General features: G+C 36.7%; 2 protein-coding genes across 4 annotated transcripts in view; one reads left to right on the top strand and one right to left on the bottom strand.

Annotated features, from left to right (window-relative positions):
• Positions 1-3,556, top strand: part of LOC134846580 (uncharacterized) — a 34,583-nt gene extending 31,027 nt beyond the window's left edge. Inside the window, exon 6 of the mRNA XM_063863964.1 lies at positions 3,371-3,556. Within this exon, the coding sequence (XP_063720034.1) occupies positions 3,371-3,556 (186 nt within the window). The remainder of the gene's footprint in view (positions 1-3,370) is intronic.
• The window catches only part of LOC134845584 (uncharacterized), a 482,353-nt gene that overhangs the window by 386,659 nt on the left and 78,713 nt on the right, over positions 1-16,981 (bottom strand). The window lies entirely within an intron of this gene.

Here is a 16,981-nt window from a genome sequence, read left to right as displayed (position 1 = left end):
GTGACCGTTTTGCTGTTTCGTTGAAACCATCACCTGGATATTACTCATTTCGATACATCTCGCGGATGGTCATCTATTTTCGTAAGACACTACCAATCGAACCGTAGTTGCTGGTGGCTGTTCCATCAATTTGATTTGAAGCCAGCCTGGCATTCCTTGTCAGCCTGTCATTTCGGTTATCACTAAGGTCGTCGAGCCATTTCTGCATCTGTCCCATTTCTCTATTGAAGCGTACTGCTTCTATCGCCGCATCTGCTGCTGCATCTATTGGCGCTACTGCTGGTAGATTGGGCGTTGAATATGCTCTCTGCGCTTTTTTGTCAAAACGATCAGATTATTTTCTTTTGTATCTTTTTCAGGCCGAAACGTTGCTGTTCGAGTTTTAAAACGCTCATTCCGGTCGATGCGGATTGCAAAAATGGTCCCTTGAAGCTGCAAGGCTTGCGAGGACATCTACTCTAGTCGCTGTTGGTAGCATCTGTTGGAGCGTACTGCGTCATCTAGCAGAAGTAGTTGAAGGATATTTGCTTGCTGGGTTGCGAGTATGTCTGCAACTCCGACTTACCCTTAAAGCAATTGTTACAACTTCCCAAAGTCCGTTTTTTAGATCCTCCAAACGGTTCGACTGAATTTTGCGCGTGTGCCATCTTATCGCAGTTAAATGATTATCAGCATGGTTCAGTTGGCAATTTCACCTGGAAGTGCCTCTAATATAAGTGTGGAAATAATGAAAGCCTTGAAAAAGTGTTTTAGAAATTATTTTCTTTGGAACCAATGCAATTAGGCCTGTTCAGTAATCGCTTCGAGTGAGAGTAAATTAACACTAAATTAATCTAAGCTTTTCTTGAAATGTTTTCCTAAAGCTTTCGTATGTTTTCACTACTTTCTTTCTAAGCACTGTTAGGGTTTTCCTGTTTCTTGAATTGATTGCAATATCATAAGCTGAGCACTCATCAATTGTATGAAGGTAATTGAAGCACCAAAAATTTGAAAAATCCGGTTCAACTGTTTTTGATTTCACTCTCCTGGTGAAAAAGAAACGAAGCCTGATACCTATACAGCATGAGCAAACCAGTGTTCGCATAGAAGTGGTCCTCACAATTTTTTTCAGCTTTCCTTTTTGCTTTAGTCACTTACTGACTGGGGCGCTGTACACGCCAGAAACTGCCTCGACTCTATCTATATTTCAGCGATCCTGGAGTCGTCTGTCTGGTCTTGGGCGCTGTGTGTTGTCTTCAATCACAAGGATACTTTCAACATTCAGCTTTTTTGATCAGGTTCGTAACATCTTTTTTAGTTAGCGATATCTATCATCTATTTACTATGAGCAAGCGAAACGACCGGAAAATTTAATTCTGATCAATTACCATGGTTGCGCAAAATAAAATCAAAACTTAATTTGTAATTATTTTAAAAAGTTTTCTAAGTTCATTCCAGGGATCGCAGGCTGACAGCGAGGGAGAAAGAATAATGGGATATCCTCATAAACAAATGGGAATCCTGCAAAAATGGGATCCCGAGCTGAAGTAAAGTCTAGAATGGGTCAAATGCGTGAAAGTTTTTAAATTAATTGCTTCATAATTTAATCCCCGATTCTATAGCTTCTGAAACATCGACTTATCAAGCTGTAATTTGTTTTTTTTATACTCATGTGTTTGAAATCAATAATGTTATAAGATTTGTCTGTGGATTCCGCAGTGGTTAAACTCTGGTCCCTAAACTTCGAGTTCGTATTTCGAGCAACAAAAATTGTTTACTGTCAAAAAGAGCCGCGGAAACCAAGGACAAATTAATCAGATTCCGCGGAATCCAGTGACAAATTTAAACATGTTCCGTGTAATCTAGTGTGAAGTGAAAAAAGTCGAAATCAATTTGACAATGTTTTATCTGAAATTTTTGATGTTCGGAAAATCAGACTGGTGTTCATGAAGTAGTCTGTAAAAAACACTCAATTAATATTTGTGGGGGTGCTGATGTCTTGTCTTGATTGCTGTAATGACATGTCCATTCTGCTATTATATTCCGTGGAGTCCAGTTTACTAAAAGAAACAGTGGGTCGCTGGTAGATCCTTTTGTTGTTCCGACTTTCAAAGAAAACGGAAAAATTGTGTGGTGTGGTTTCTTTTTTATTCAGTCAGTTTTTGGCGATCTAAAAAATAGTTTAAAACAAAAAAATTTTACGCCCCACTGAAGATATCAACTCCCTGAAAATTAATTTCAAATAAAAAAATACACCCGATCATTTCTGCAAAGTTTCGGTAGTTTGAAAACTGCCAATTTGACCTTGCATCATAGATCCCAGACAATCTGGTCGTAGCGTTTGAATGATTCTTATTTAAACGGATCAATTTAAACGGACGATTGAAATAAAATGCTTTTGAATCAGACACAACTGTTAAATGGTTCCTAACTAATTCTAAGGATGGGGGAGTTTTTTGCAACGAAGATCTATAGTATTGTGAAGGTTACAATATAAAACAGGCTATTGTTTTGATTGTTTACAGAAAATTCGAGAAGAATCTTTTCTATTCTAAATTCATTTACACCCTAGGATAAGAATGCCTTTCAACTTCACATTCGACTCAGGCAGTTTTACTAACCTTGGGAAAAGGTAAAGACTTTTAAAAAAATTTAATGATCGATGCAAATGACTGTCTCCTGATCAAAAGGAGGATAAGAGAGTAAAAGAAAACTGAAGCCTTATAGCAGGTGCAGGCAAAACTAAACAGAAGAATACATACACGGATACACCCTTTATCCAGGATCGTATGTAATAAGATTGTCTATAGGTTTCCCATATATTAAGATTGTTTATAAGATCCTTATGTATTAGGATTGGTTATAGGTTCCTTGTGTATTAAGATTGGTTAAAGGTTCCTCGTGTATTAAGATTGGTTATAAGTTGTTAGTGTCGCCTCCGCTTCTTTGGGGCGGTGTTATTCAAAAAAAAATAATTTGAAAAAAATCTATTAAGAATTCATCCGTGATTGGACAAAAAAAAACGATTTTACTGATTAAATTTTTACAATTTGCAATTACTATTTTTCAGCTCTTACAATTACAGTCAGTCTTTAAAATTCAGCAGCTTTTTTTAGTTCGGTTATTTTCTCGTTCTCAGCCTATTTAATCAGCCAACTACTTCTTTTCTCTTCTCGCCTAAAGATTCCGGTCAACTTCTCTTTTTAAGCACTTTACTCCAGATATTTCTCAGCACTACTTTTCATCAAAAATCCATCTTCAAATAGTTCTGCTTAAAATTACGCTCTTTTCTCATCTAAAAATTCCCGTGAATATCTCTATCTCACCACCGAACTGTTTCAACGCATTAATACAATCGACGTAACAACCTAGCAGTCAAGACTGTGCACAGATGCATACGTCTGTCAGCTTGCTCCTGGCCAAACTAACGGACCTGAAAGAGTCGATTCAGGGCCTAGATTACAGCCGGTTGATTGTGGATGAAATCGAGGATGGATTGATGGCGGAAGATAACGGCGAATCCAAGAAAAAGACGTCCAACAACGAGGACCAAGAAATGATGGAGCTAGAGTTGTGAGGAATGACAGAAGCGTCGAAAAAGTATTGTCAGCTGTATGCACAGAAAGTAGACGTGCAGAGGGAACCTGCGGTCACGGAGCCGTCAGCGGTATGTACTTTTGACTCCAAATTTTTTTCTCAACCAACTTTTTAAAATTTGGTAAGCAAGGTGCAGAAAAGACTAGAGAGCTCTGTTTGAATGGGTTCGGAGGAGGAAAATGAGTCAGAGTTTATTATGTCAACTGCAGACGAGTTGAAAGAGTTGAACGTGAACCAATTACAAGGCCATCTTGACTCTACAAGATGTATTCCCCTAATTAAGAGAATATTCAAACCGACGCAAAAAATTACCAATCAGAGTACAGAGTTAAACCTGACAAACCACAAACAAGAATTTTTTAATCCCTCCCTTTTTTGCCGAATTACAAAATATATTAAAACGGGTTTTGATCTATTCACATTTTGTGAACGATATTTCTTAACCGTGCAGGAGGATAAAAAATTTTAAACGTTGAGTAAAATTGTTCAAAAAATATTAATCTTCTTTATACACAAAAATGTTAAACATTGCGAAAAAAATCTGTTCACAAAACGTGAACGGTTTTATTCAAGGTATAAAAATAGTGGGCGTTTTTTTCTCTTAATAAAGCTAATAAAGATAATATCCAAACTGATACAAAAAAAGCTCTAGGAGCCCCGCAAACTGATGAGGATCGAACAAAGTTAAAAGTAGCTTGCAGGAGACAGCATATTCCCCAGCGTTGCAACGGGGGGCCCTGAGAGACACCCTGTTTGCCAGCGACAGCGACCGAGAGACAAACGACGCCGGTCGCTATGGTTTACGGAGGCGGGTCAATGCGGCCGAGCCAAGTCCACCGACAACCCGAAACTCTTTTTGGGACGTGACACTCAAGAAACCCAAAAAAAATCAAAAAGCATAAAGTCCTAAGCTCAAGCAAACATGTTTGAAAGAAACTTTCTACTTTTGGAAAATTGGTATAAAAACGTAAATTGAAGTGCAATTCGGTTTGGCTGAAAACAGAAACAGTTAAGATACTTATTGAATGGAATAAAAAAAACAGTAAAAAAGAACATAAAGAGGGCCAAACTAGCTGGCAAGACTTTAACCTTTTTCGAGAATTAACCATTGGACCTTTTGGGCGCCGTGCCATCTGAATTAAGGAACCTCAAGTGTGGGTGGCTCCGGTTCCTCGCTGAGGTGGACGAGCGTGTGGCCTACCCCGAGGCAGATCAGGAGGTGGTGGTTTCGTAGGCAACTAGAGTATCCCGCACCGAAGTTTCATGGATAATAATCGATTATATTGGATTTTTGTTGACGGTCTCAATAAAATTACAAAAATAATCGATTATAATCGATTAAAAATGGATTATAATGATACTACTTTTCTAAGCAATATAATCCGAATATAATCGATTACAATCGATTATTTTTGGAAGAAAATGAAACTTGTTTTTAAGGCAAAAAAATCCATTTTTAATCGATTATAATCGATTATTATCGGTTATAATTGCAAATTTCTTCTTTTGCATTTCAGGAAAACTGTTATCAATGTCAGTTGCTTAGTATGGAATAAATTAAATTCTATTCAATATATTTTCATAATTTTTTTGACCAGTTTTTTTTCAAAATTTCGAAAAAAAAGTTTTGAAATTCTGCGACCTCAAATTGACTTTTAAATACGGAGTTAGCTTCAAACATGACAAAATATTGGTAATTCGTATAATTTATATTTTTATACCCTGGAACCTTCGAATTTTCTTGATTATTCAACGTTAACTCTTGATTGAATTACTCTTGGACGGAATTCTTGGTTATGATACCCTTTCCAGAAGGGTCACTCATTTATTTCAGAAATTATTACTTGAATTTTATGGTCGGGGCTGGCAGCTATTATGGTAAAGGGTTTTCGCTGGTTAAATTCATAAAAAGACAAAGAAGACTGGTTAAATTCATAAGATTTTAATTCTACTTCACTGGGGGGATTGAATTATGCATCCTGTAAAACTTTTAAAAAGTCTTTTTTGTTTGTTGAAACCATTTACCCCCATCCCGACCAAGAAGTTTTCAGCTGCATACCAAATTGTAGAGCGGAATTTTCTGAATATAATGGGATATGAAAAAACCTTTGAAACAGAAAATTCCGCAAGATTCCGGAGCTTCAAAATATATACTTTTTAATTTTTTCAGTATGAATTTGCTAAGAAACAAATAATTAAATTGGGGAATTTTTGAATGGAGGGGATGTTTAAATGGAGGCGAGGATATTTAAACGGTGGCGTGTCCCTTTCTCAACACCCCCTCCCTCCCCCCAACCGTTATAAACATTTGCATTGCCCCCCCCCCTCGAGAAAATTAAAACCAGCCAGAAATTTTGCAGCAAAGCCAAGGATGCAGAAAATTATCAGAAATAATAAATGATGAATTCTCATAACAACCCTGGGTGAGTTATTACCCAAGAAGTTTTAGGGTTTGGAAAAGTTTTAGGGTTTGTCGGCTGAAAATGGATATCATAAAAAATACAAAAGTGGGACCCTTTGGTTGGTGAGGGGGGGGGGGTCGACTCCTTGTGTAGTAGTCGGGCTTTTATTGTTAATTAATTGAATGAAAGTAAAAGTATTAAAACTAGGTTTTGACTGTGTTCGACTTTCGACTTATGTTTTGACTTTCCCTGACTAATGTTTTGATTAGAATAACAAATTGTTTCAAATTTTATTTTCAGATTTCGTTTGTCTTTTATTTATTGCAAGACTTATTTATTGCTTGATTTCGTGACTAAAAAAGGTCAGTATAAAATTTGTGTTCAGTCTTAGTTTATGACAATAATACCATCGAATGTGGGTAGTAAAACAACCTAGCCATTGAAGATGGGGGTAAGCTAACACAATAATTTTAAGTGGTGGGGGGAGGGGAGAGACAACCATATGACAAAATTTAAGTTTTAAAAAAATCTTTTTAAGGAAATTTCCCTGGAGTTGAGATCTGCCTTTTATCCGAGAATTCAGAAAATGTAAGTGATTCGTTTGACTTTTTATTGACTTAGATTATAAAGAAACATATGGATAAATTGAGCAATCTCCCCCGCATTCTCGCGTGAGGGGGAGATAGCCCAATAGGTACTTGAGACATGTCGGTCTCTGTAACCATGAAATGTGCTTGTTGTCAATTTATCAGGCAGATCTTTATCGATTTAAATCTGGAAGATTCATTTTTGCGTTTAAAAAACATGTGCTATTATATATTCAACCATTCACAAACTGGTTTTAATGCCAGACGATGGTTATGAATAGCTATTATTAATTGGTTAGAATAAGACAGAAAAACTGGATGTTTTTCAATAGCTGGTTAAATATAGGATATGTTTTTTGTCTCTAATCCTTTTATCAGATTACAATTTGCATATGTATGTATGGCTGGGCATATGTATGTATGGCTGGCCATATGTACGTATGGCTGGGCATGTATATGTATGGCTGGGCATTTGTGTGTAAGGGTGTATGGCTGGGCGTATGTATGTATGGCTAGGAATATGAATGTATATGACTGAGCACATGTATGTATGTATGGCGAAGCATATGTATGAATGTATGGCTGAGCATTGCGTTAGTTTTTACGAATTGTTGTTGCAACACCTAGTTGAAGCAAAATCAAGTTTGGTGCAATCCATTTGTGAAATAGTTTGGTACAATCCCCATTCGCTTGGGTCCAGGTGTTTTTGTGCTTAGCTTGTGTTTGTTCAAAAATTTGATGCATTTCTCTTGAGACATGTATCAAATATGCGTTGCGTTTTTGCAAATTGTTGTACCACGCCTAGTGAGAGCAAATTAAGATTTGGCGCAATCCATTCGGTAAAAAGTTAGGCACTATGTATCTTTTTAAATCAGGGTTTTTGTGAACATCTTCGGTTTTTATCAATTTTGACGCAGTTCTCATGAGACCTGTATCAATTTTGCGTTTATTTTTGCGAAGTGTTGTTGCCACACCTAGTGAAAGCAAATTAAGGTTTGGCGCAATTCATTCGTTAAATAATTTGGTACAATCCATTCGCTTTCAACCAGGTTTTTTTGTACGCAGCTTCTGTTTATTTTCAACTTTGATGCAGTTGTCATGAGACCTGTGTCAAACTTGCGTTAGCGTTTCTTCGAATTGTTCTTGACACCTGGTAAAGGCAACTTAAGGTTTGGTGCAATCCATTCGTTAAATAGTTTGGTACAATCCTTTCGCTTTGAACCAGATGTTTTTTTTGTGCTCAGCTGTTTATTTTCAACTTTGATGCAGTTTTCATGACCTGTTTATAACTTGCGTTATTTTTTTGCAAAGTGTTTTTGTCATACATAGTTAAAACAAGAAAAAATTTGGTGGGAACCATTTTGAAAAGTTTGGTACATTTTTTTTCTGTGAACAGAAGTTTCGTCTATTATTTTTTAAATAACAGACTCGTTTTATTCTTATTGCGTTTTGAGAACATTTTGAAGGTCGTTATCTTCGTTGGAAGTTCAATTTCTGACATATAAAGTAGTTTTTTACCGTTATTTCTTATGTTAGATGTCTTCCACTCGGCAAGGTAATCGAGTCATGAACGAGCATATCAAAGAGTTGGAACAATCCGTTAAGCAACACCTCCAGAACACTTGGATTCTCGTCTAATATTGGTCCGAAAAACGCCCTGGTCCGCTACACATCCTTGCTGATCAGATACAGGATCACGTTGATCGTAGACAGTCGTATAAGATTTTTTTCATTGTGTGTTTTTTTTGTCAATGATCTGTTCAAGGTGGTATTTTTTTCAATAGGCCGGGGAAACCATTTGGATAAAATTTGGTTAACAACCTTTCGCTGCGAGGATCGAAGCCATAGGCCCAAAACAGTACATTGATGCAAGTCTCTTAAAACTGTCGATGGCTTGTAAATGTTTGGGGCCAGATGAAGACCCTAATGTTCAATATGATGCGCCGGACGCCCCGCAGGATGTGATGTCGCAGCCAATCAATCCCAATGCATGTCCAAAGGTATACACGCAGCTGCAGCCGTCTCCAAGATTGTCACGATTTGTGGGTGGCTCACAACTTGATCGTGTTTCAACTAGTCAAGTTTCGCCTTTTCTGCCGACAATGGATGACAGTCAATCACAGAGTGTTGGATTTCCTAGCTCTCTGTCTGCGCCAATGGTAACTTCATTGAAGCTTTATATCTTAGTCAATTCTTCGCGCTTCATTTTCTCTTTGCTATACTGTAGGGTTCAAATTTCAACGCACCGGTGAATTTTGACGATTTCATTGACGTTGAGAACGATGATGATATTGGTCTCAACGTTGAAGAAGCTAATCATGCTTCAACGAGACGCCGAAATCTGTTCCATGCAAATGATATAAATCATGGAGCAGAAGTAAATACAGGTGGCAGCAGCCAACCGGTTTCTACTCCACTTCGTGTTGTTTCTTCTCAGCCAACTGTACTTACAATTGAACTTTCTCCGGTATGATGCTTTTGGCTGACTTTTTTTAAAAACAAGTTCAAAGTCACGTTTCATTGTTCTGATTCTTTGTAGGAGTTTAAAGAGTTTATAAACTCGAGTTTGGATCGTCTCGATGGTTTAACGAATAGAATCGATAAATCTACGCTTATGCTGAGTGAGGGTGTAAGTAATATGATCAAACTGTCCGCCTGGAAAAATCTTTAAGATCTATGGTAAGTTGTTGTTTTGCTAATTGTTGTTTTTGAGAAATACATAATTGAGAACGCTTTCTCTGCAACAGATAGGAAAAGTTGAGACCTTAACTGGGAAACCTATACCCACTGACGAACCCTCTGAGAGGGTAGAGTGGAAAGGTATTAATTTGCTGAGCTTCTCCGGAAATAGTGTTGCGAAGTACGGGCGCAAAGTTGGTCATCAGATCTGGTCTGATGATGAGATCATTGCTCAGATGGTTTTTCCACGAAAATCATCTAGCTCACAGTGCAGGCCCGCATTTCCAGATGTCGGAAAACAAATATGGGAAAGTTAGTTCTCAGAATTTTTGCCAGGGATCCTTGCAAAGAAACTTTTTTTGAAAAAATTATGCCCATTTTTTCAACGTTTTAGAAGCCATTAAAACCAAATCCCAAATCACCTGAAAGAGGCGTATGATGAGGCCAAGGAGAGTTTTAACAGGCGTGGCCCTGAACTTGTTGTAAAGAAGCGGCAGGAGGCGGCTGATAATCTGGCTCGAGCGCAAGATGTAGTAAATAGGCTGAATGATGAAAATATCCAGCCTGAGTTGATTCAATAGGATGGGTAGTGGATGATCAAGTGAACTTTTTGAAAAAGTCAGCTCGTCTATCTAAGTTTATAAACTCGAAAAATAACTGCTCTTATGATTTGGTCTTGAAACTTTTAGATCGTTTATTTGCAGCCAAGTTTATTCGCAGGCAAAACAGCTTGACTCATATGAAAAAGGAACTGAATTCTGGTTTCAAATAGTTTAATTTTTATCAGTAAATTTTTCTAGCCTGCGAAGATTTTTAAAATCGTAATATAGACTTATCATGAAATACCCACCGTGAACTGATTTATTTTCTGATAAAACTGATTATAGATTGTTCGCTCAAGCATAAATCATTATTTAAGCTGGGTCATTTTCGATCTCATGTGTTTTACTGGTGTACATATACAAAACAGTCCCATACAAAACAGTCCAATACAAAATAGTCCCATAAATCATGCAGTGGGGGAAAAAATCAGTACAATACAAAAGATTCCGGTTTAAGGTCGCCGGTGGGTATTAAGTCCGTAATTTCGTATTAAGTACTACCCTCTGTTGGCAAGCTCGCAACACGTTGGCGCGACTGCGGCGGTCACTATTTTGTTCAATATGCTTGTTGAACAAAGGACAATTCTCGGCCTGTCGGCTAGTTAAAACAATTTTTAATTGGGAATGTTTTCGGACTGTTTTGTATTGGACTGTTTTTTTGTTCATTTTCATACATTTCCGGACTCTTTTGTATGGGACAGTTTTGTACAGACACGGTTTTACTTCATGCCACTGAATTAATAAAAAATGTTGGTAGAATTATTTTGTTTTGTGCTGCTAACTTACGGTTCAAAATTGTTCGTTCTTATTTATCCTGCTCTGAGTTGTTTTCTAACTCTGGTCCTAAAAACTTCGCATAATAGATATGAAAATTTTTTCGCGCTTTGTATCAGATTTCTGAAATTGTGCGAAACACAGCTTATCGGCATGTTCTTCCTTATTGTTCTTTTTGATTTTGAAGAAAAAGCAATAAATTGTGAAGTTTCAAATATTTTTCATGTTCATCTGTTATTTTCATGTTTGACTTGCTTTGTGTGTCACTGAGTTCTTGGATAATTTTTATGCTGGCATTTACCTGATAGTTATCACAATAAATTGTTCGGTTTTCATTTTTAGTGCCGCAGGCAAAACAGCTTGACTCATATAAAAAAGGAACTGACTTCTGGTTTCAATTAGTTTAATTTTATCAGTAAATTTTTCAAGCCTGTGAAGAGTTTTAAAATCGTAATATAGACTTATCAGGAAATACCCACCACGAACTGATTTATTTTCTGATAAAACTGATTATAGATTGTTCGCTCAAGCATAAATCATTATTTAAGCTGGGTCATTTTCGATCTCATGTGTTTTACTGGTGTACATATACAAAACAGACCCATACAAAACAGTCCAATACAAAGTAGTCCCAAAAATCATGCAGTGGAGGAAAAAATCAGTACAATACAAAAAAGTCCGGTTTAAGGTCGCCGGTGGGTATTAAGTCCGCAATTTCGTATTAAGTCCTACCCTCTGTTGGCAAGCTCGCAACACGTTGGTGCGACTGCGGCGGTCACTATTTTGTTCAATATGCTTGTTGAACAAAGGACAATTCTCGGCCTGTCGGCTAGTTAAAACAAATTTTAATTGGGAATGTTTTTCGGACTGTTTTGTATTGGACTGTTTTTTGTTCATTTTCATACATTGCCGGACTCTTTTGTATGGGACTGTTTTGTACAGACACGGTTTTACTTTATGCCACTGAATTAATGAAAAATGTTGGTAGAATTATTTTGTTTTGTGCTGCTAACTTACGGTTCAAAACTGTTCGTTCTTATTTATCCTGCTCTGAGTTGTTTTCTAACTCTGGTCCTGAAAACGTTTAAGTTTGATTTATATAATAATAATGTAGATTCGATTTGTTTGAAGAATACCAGTCAGTTCAATTGTTTTGTCATTCAACTCATACTGTTAACTACACGCCATGAATTAGCTATTTGTCTGTTTGAATTGATTATGGTTTTTTCAACTTGGAAATCAATGTTTGTCTATTACTTTCATATTTGACTTGCTTTCTTTGTAACAGAGTTCTTGAATAACTTTTATGCGGGCATTTGCCTGATAGTGATCAAAATTAATTGATTTGTTTTCATTTTTTGTATCATAGGCAAAACATCGCTTGACTCACATGAAAAAGGAACTGACTTCTGGTTTCAACTAGTTTAATTTTTATCAGTGAATTTTTATCAGAATTGGTGTTTTGACTTTATTCAACTTTTTTTGAAACAAACATCTAATGCGATTTTGGAAATCACTTTTTTCGGGACCAATTATTTCTCAGACTTTTTTAACGCCAAACATCTGATGCGATTGTTTTTTTCGCCCGAGTTGTTCCACACGCCAAATTTATGAGGTTTCGATAAACTGTCTGATTTAAGGATTGCCTTGAGGATAAGGTAAACTGTCTGATGTTTTTCAATCAAGTTTTTTCTTGCTCAATGCGTCTGTCTTAGTTTGTTCTGCATCGTGTCTAATTTGAAATCTTGTTTTGATGCCTTTATTGAGTTTGATAGCAAAATGACCATTGCTTTTTCTGATTTTTGTGGTTTCCTTCTGCTTTGATTGTTTCGATTTTGCTCCAGGGGCCTACCGTCTGGCGCTGATTGGACTGTTCTCGCCCAATGCGACGCCCAAGTGGTATGAAATTTTGTGGAGTACGGCTCTAGGAAAGCTCGAGTTGTCGTACCGCTGAAATTAGAGCGGAATTTTCAGAAGCTCCTTGCGGAAAAAGTAATGTGGCAATGCGCTTACAATCATGTACGATACCTTTACGAGTCAATCAAAGATTCTTTTGCAATAAAACATGACAATTAAGGGGGTTATAAACTGATTTATAGTGGAATAGAATCGATACCTGGGCGAAATAATCTACCAAAATTGACCAAAAGGCATCCTTCGGATCATTCCAGAGGACTTCACTATCCTTTCGGTGATTTACAAAGTCTCTGATAAAAAAAACAGCATATTTAATGCTGGGTCCTCTTCGTTTCAATAATTCAGATTGTGAACCGAATTGTGAGTATGACTCCTCGTCACTCGACAAAACTCTAGTCCGACTTCGTACTCTGAAAAAATTGAAAACCAATGATGAAGTTTTGGTAAAGTATAGTGACGATTTCTTCTGACTTCGTACTCTGAAAAAATTGAAAACCAATGATGAAGTTTTGGTAAAGTATAGTGACGATTTCTTCTGAAATCATGAGTGCAAATGACTAACTTGTTCTGTGAAAGAGAGAGAGCTGCATTAGAATTGCAACAACCTGTACTGCAAACACCTGTTCCAAGTATTGAAAATTCGGAAATTATAGCTGACAGTCAACCTGAAGTTCCTATGTCATTAGAACCATCCCAGGGTAGAGGGCATGAAAACACGGATAATATGGCATTGCACAAAACTTGCAACGAATTTTCGCCAGTGGCCGAAACACTACAAGAAGATCGTTCTCCAGCAAAGTCTCAAGATGCAGATCATAAAAGCTTGGCTGATATGGATCTGCAAAGCAGTAGTAAGGGAACTTCTTCAGTGCTGAATTATTGCAAGAAGATCTTACAGCTAAGAAAAAAAACACGCTTGCGTCGGCACGAAAAAAATCGGGCTTATAAAGATATAATGAAAAGAATTAACGAGTGTAGCGATAAATTAATTGGCGATTTTGATGAGGCTGATCTGTTAACTTCATCTGCATATCAGGTGAAGTGTGAAAAGGTTTTTGACTCAACGAAAACTGACTCTCAGGTGTTAGTTGCGCAGGAACCTGAAGACGCTGATACAGATTATTTGAAAGATCTAGAATTTGCAAGTCACCTTCTCGCGACAAGCTCGCCATTGCCAAACGCGTCTATGCCTGGTCCGCCTGAATGTTGTAGGTTTCCGATTTCACCATTCGTGGGCGCTTCCACACCAAATTCTGCAGAAAAAAAAACAAATTTCTAAAGAAGCGGCAGGAGGCGGCTGATAATGTGGGTCGAGCGCAAGAAGTAGTAAATAGGCTGAATGATGAAAATATCCAGTCTGAGTTGATTCAATAGGATGGGTAGCGGATGATCAAATGAACTTTTTGAAAAAGTCAGCTCGTCTATCTAAGTTTATAAACTCGAAAATTAACTGCTCTTATGATTTGGTCTTGAAACTTTTAGATTGTTTATTCGCATAATAGATATGAAGATTTTTCGCGCGTTGTATCAGATTTCTGAAATTGTGCAAAACACAGCTTATCGGCATGTTCTTCCTTATCGTTCTTTTTTGATTTTGCAAAAAAGCAATAAATTGTGAAGTTTCAAAGATTTTTCATGTTCATCTGTTATTTTCATGTTTGATTTGCTTTGTTTGTCACTGAGTTCTTGAATAATTTTTATGCTGGCATTTACCTGATAGTTATCACAATAAATAGTTCTGTTTTCGTTTTTAGTGCCGCAGGCAAAACAGCTTGACTCATATGAAAAAGGAACTGACTTCTGGTTTCAAATAGTTTAATTTTTATCAGTAAATTTTTCTAGCCTGCGAAGATTTTTAAAATCGTAATATAGACTTATCATGAAATACCCACCGTGAACTGATTTATTTTCTGATAAAACTGATTATAGATTGTTCGCTCAAACATAAATCATTATTTAAGCTGGGTCATTTTCGATCTCATGTGTTTTACTGGTGTACATATACAAAACAGTCCCATACAAAACAGTCCAATACAAAATAGTCCCATAAATCATGCAGTGGGGGAAAAAATCAGTACAATACAAAAGATTCCGGTTTAAGGTCGCCGGTGGGTATTAAGTCCGTAATTTCGTATTAAGTACTACCCTCTGTTGGCAAGCTCGCAACACGTTGGCGCGACTGCGGCGGTCACTATTTTGTTCAATATGCTTGTTGAACAAAGGACAATTCTCGGCCTGTCGGCTAGTTAAAACAATTTTTAATTGGGAATGTTTTCGGACTGTTTTGTATTGGACTGTTTTTTTGTTCATTTTCATACATTTCCGGACTCTTTTGTATGGGACAGTTTTGTACAGACACGGTTTTACTTCATGCCACTTAATTAATAAAAAATGTTGGTAGAATTATTTTGTTTTGTGCTGCTAACTTACGGTTCAAAATTGTTCGTTCTTATTTATCCTGCTCTGAGTTGTTTTCTAACTCTGGTCCTAAAAACTTCGCATAATAGATATGAAAATTTTTTCGCGCTTTGTATCAGATTTCTGAAATTGTGCGAAACACAGCTTATCGGCATGTTCTTCCTTATTGTTCTTTTTGATTTTGAAGAAAAAGCAATAAATTGTGAAGTTTCAAATATTTTTCATGTTCATCTGTTATTTTCATGTTTGACTTGCTTTGTGTGTCACTGAGTTCTTGGATAATTTTTATGCTGGCATTTACCTGATAGTTATCACAATAAATTGTTCGGTTTTCATTTTTAGTGCCGCAGGCAAAACAGCTTGACTCATATAAAAAAGGAACTGACTTCTGGTTTCAAATAGTTTAATTTTTATCAGTAAATTTTTCAAGCCTGCGAAGAGTTTAAAAATCGTAATATAGATTTATCAGGAAATACCCAGCGTAAACTGATTTATTTTCTGATAAAACTGATTATAAATTGTTCGCTCAAGCATAAATCACTATTTAAGCTGGGTCATTTTCGATCTCATGTGTTTTACTGGTGTACAGATACAAAACAGTCCCATACAAAACAGTCCAATACAAAATAGTCCCAAAAATCATGCAGTGGCGGAAAAAATCAGTACAATACAAAAGAGTCCCGTTTAAGGTCGCCGGCGGGTATTAAGTCCGTAATTTCGTATTAAGTCCTACCCTCTGTTGGCAAGCTCGCAACACGTTGGCGCGACTGCGGCGGTCACTACTTTGTTCAATATGCTTGTTGAACAAAGGACAATTCTCGGCCTGTCGGCTAGTTAAAACAATTTTTAATTGGGAATGTTTTTCGGACTGTTTTGTATTGGACTGTTTTCTTGTTCATTTTCATACATTTCCGGACTCTTTTGTATGGGACTGTTTTGTACAGACACGGTTTTACTTTTTGCCACTGAATTAATGAAAAATGTTGGTAGAATTATTTTGTTTTGTGCTGCTAACTTACGGTTCAAAACTGTTCGTTCTTATTTATCCTGCTCTGAGTTGTTTTCTAACTCTGGTCCTGAAAACTTTTAAGTTTGATTTATATAATAATAATGTAGATTCGATTTGTTTGAAGAATACCAGTCAGTTCAATTGTTTTGTCATTCAACTCATACTGTTAACTACACGCCATGAATTAGCTATTTGTCTGTTTGAATTGATTATGGTTTTTTCAACTTGGAAATCAATGTTTGTCAATTACTTTCATATTTGACTTGCTTTCGTTGTAACAGAGTTCTTGAATAACTTTTATGCGGGCATTTGCCTGATAGTTATCAAAATTAATTGTTTTCTGTTTTCATTTTTTGTGCCATAGGCAAAACATCGCATGACTCATCATAAAAAAGGAACTGACTTCTGGTTTCAACTAGTTTAATTTTTATCAGTGAGCTTTTCCAAGCCTGCGAATAATTATAATAATCATAATAATAATAATATAAGACTTATCAGGCATTTTTTGGCTAAAAGAAATCACTGGATCAGAGTTGGTGTTTTGATTTTATTCAACTTTTTTTGAAACAAACATCTAATGCGATTTTGGAAATCACTTTTTTCGGGACCAATTATTTCTCAGTCTTTTTACGCCAAACATCTGATGCGATTGTTTTTTTCGCCCGAGTTGTTTCACACGCCAAATTTATGAGGTTTCGATAAACTGTCTGATTTAAGGATTGCCTTGAGGATAAGGTAAACTGTCTGATGTTTTTCAATCAGTTTTTTTCTGGCTCAATATCGTGTTTAAATTGAAATCTTGTTTTGATGCCTTTATTGAGTTTGATAGCAAATTGACCATTGCTTTTTCTGATTTTTGTGGTTTCCTTCTGCTTTGATTGTTTCGATTTTGCTCCAGGGGCCTACCGTCTGGCGCTGATTGGACTGTTCTCGACGAAACTTTGTGGAGTACGGCTCTAGGAAAGCTCGAGTTGTCGTACCGCTGAAATTAGAGCGGAATTTTCAGAAGCTCCTTGC

The sequence above is a fragment of the Symsagittifera roscoffensis genome, chromosome 5, assembly GCF_963678635.1.
Source record: "Symsagittifera roscoffensis chromosome 5, txSymRosc1.1, whole genome shotgun sequence".
NCBI classification, from domain to species: Eukaryota; Metazoa; Xenacoelomorpha; order Acoela; family Convolutidae; genus Symsagittifera; species Symsagittifera roscoffensis.
This window is presented reverse-complemented; position numbering and strand designations above follow the sequence as displayed.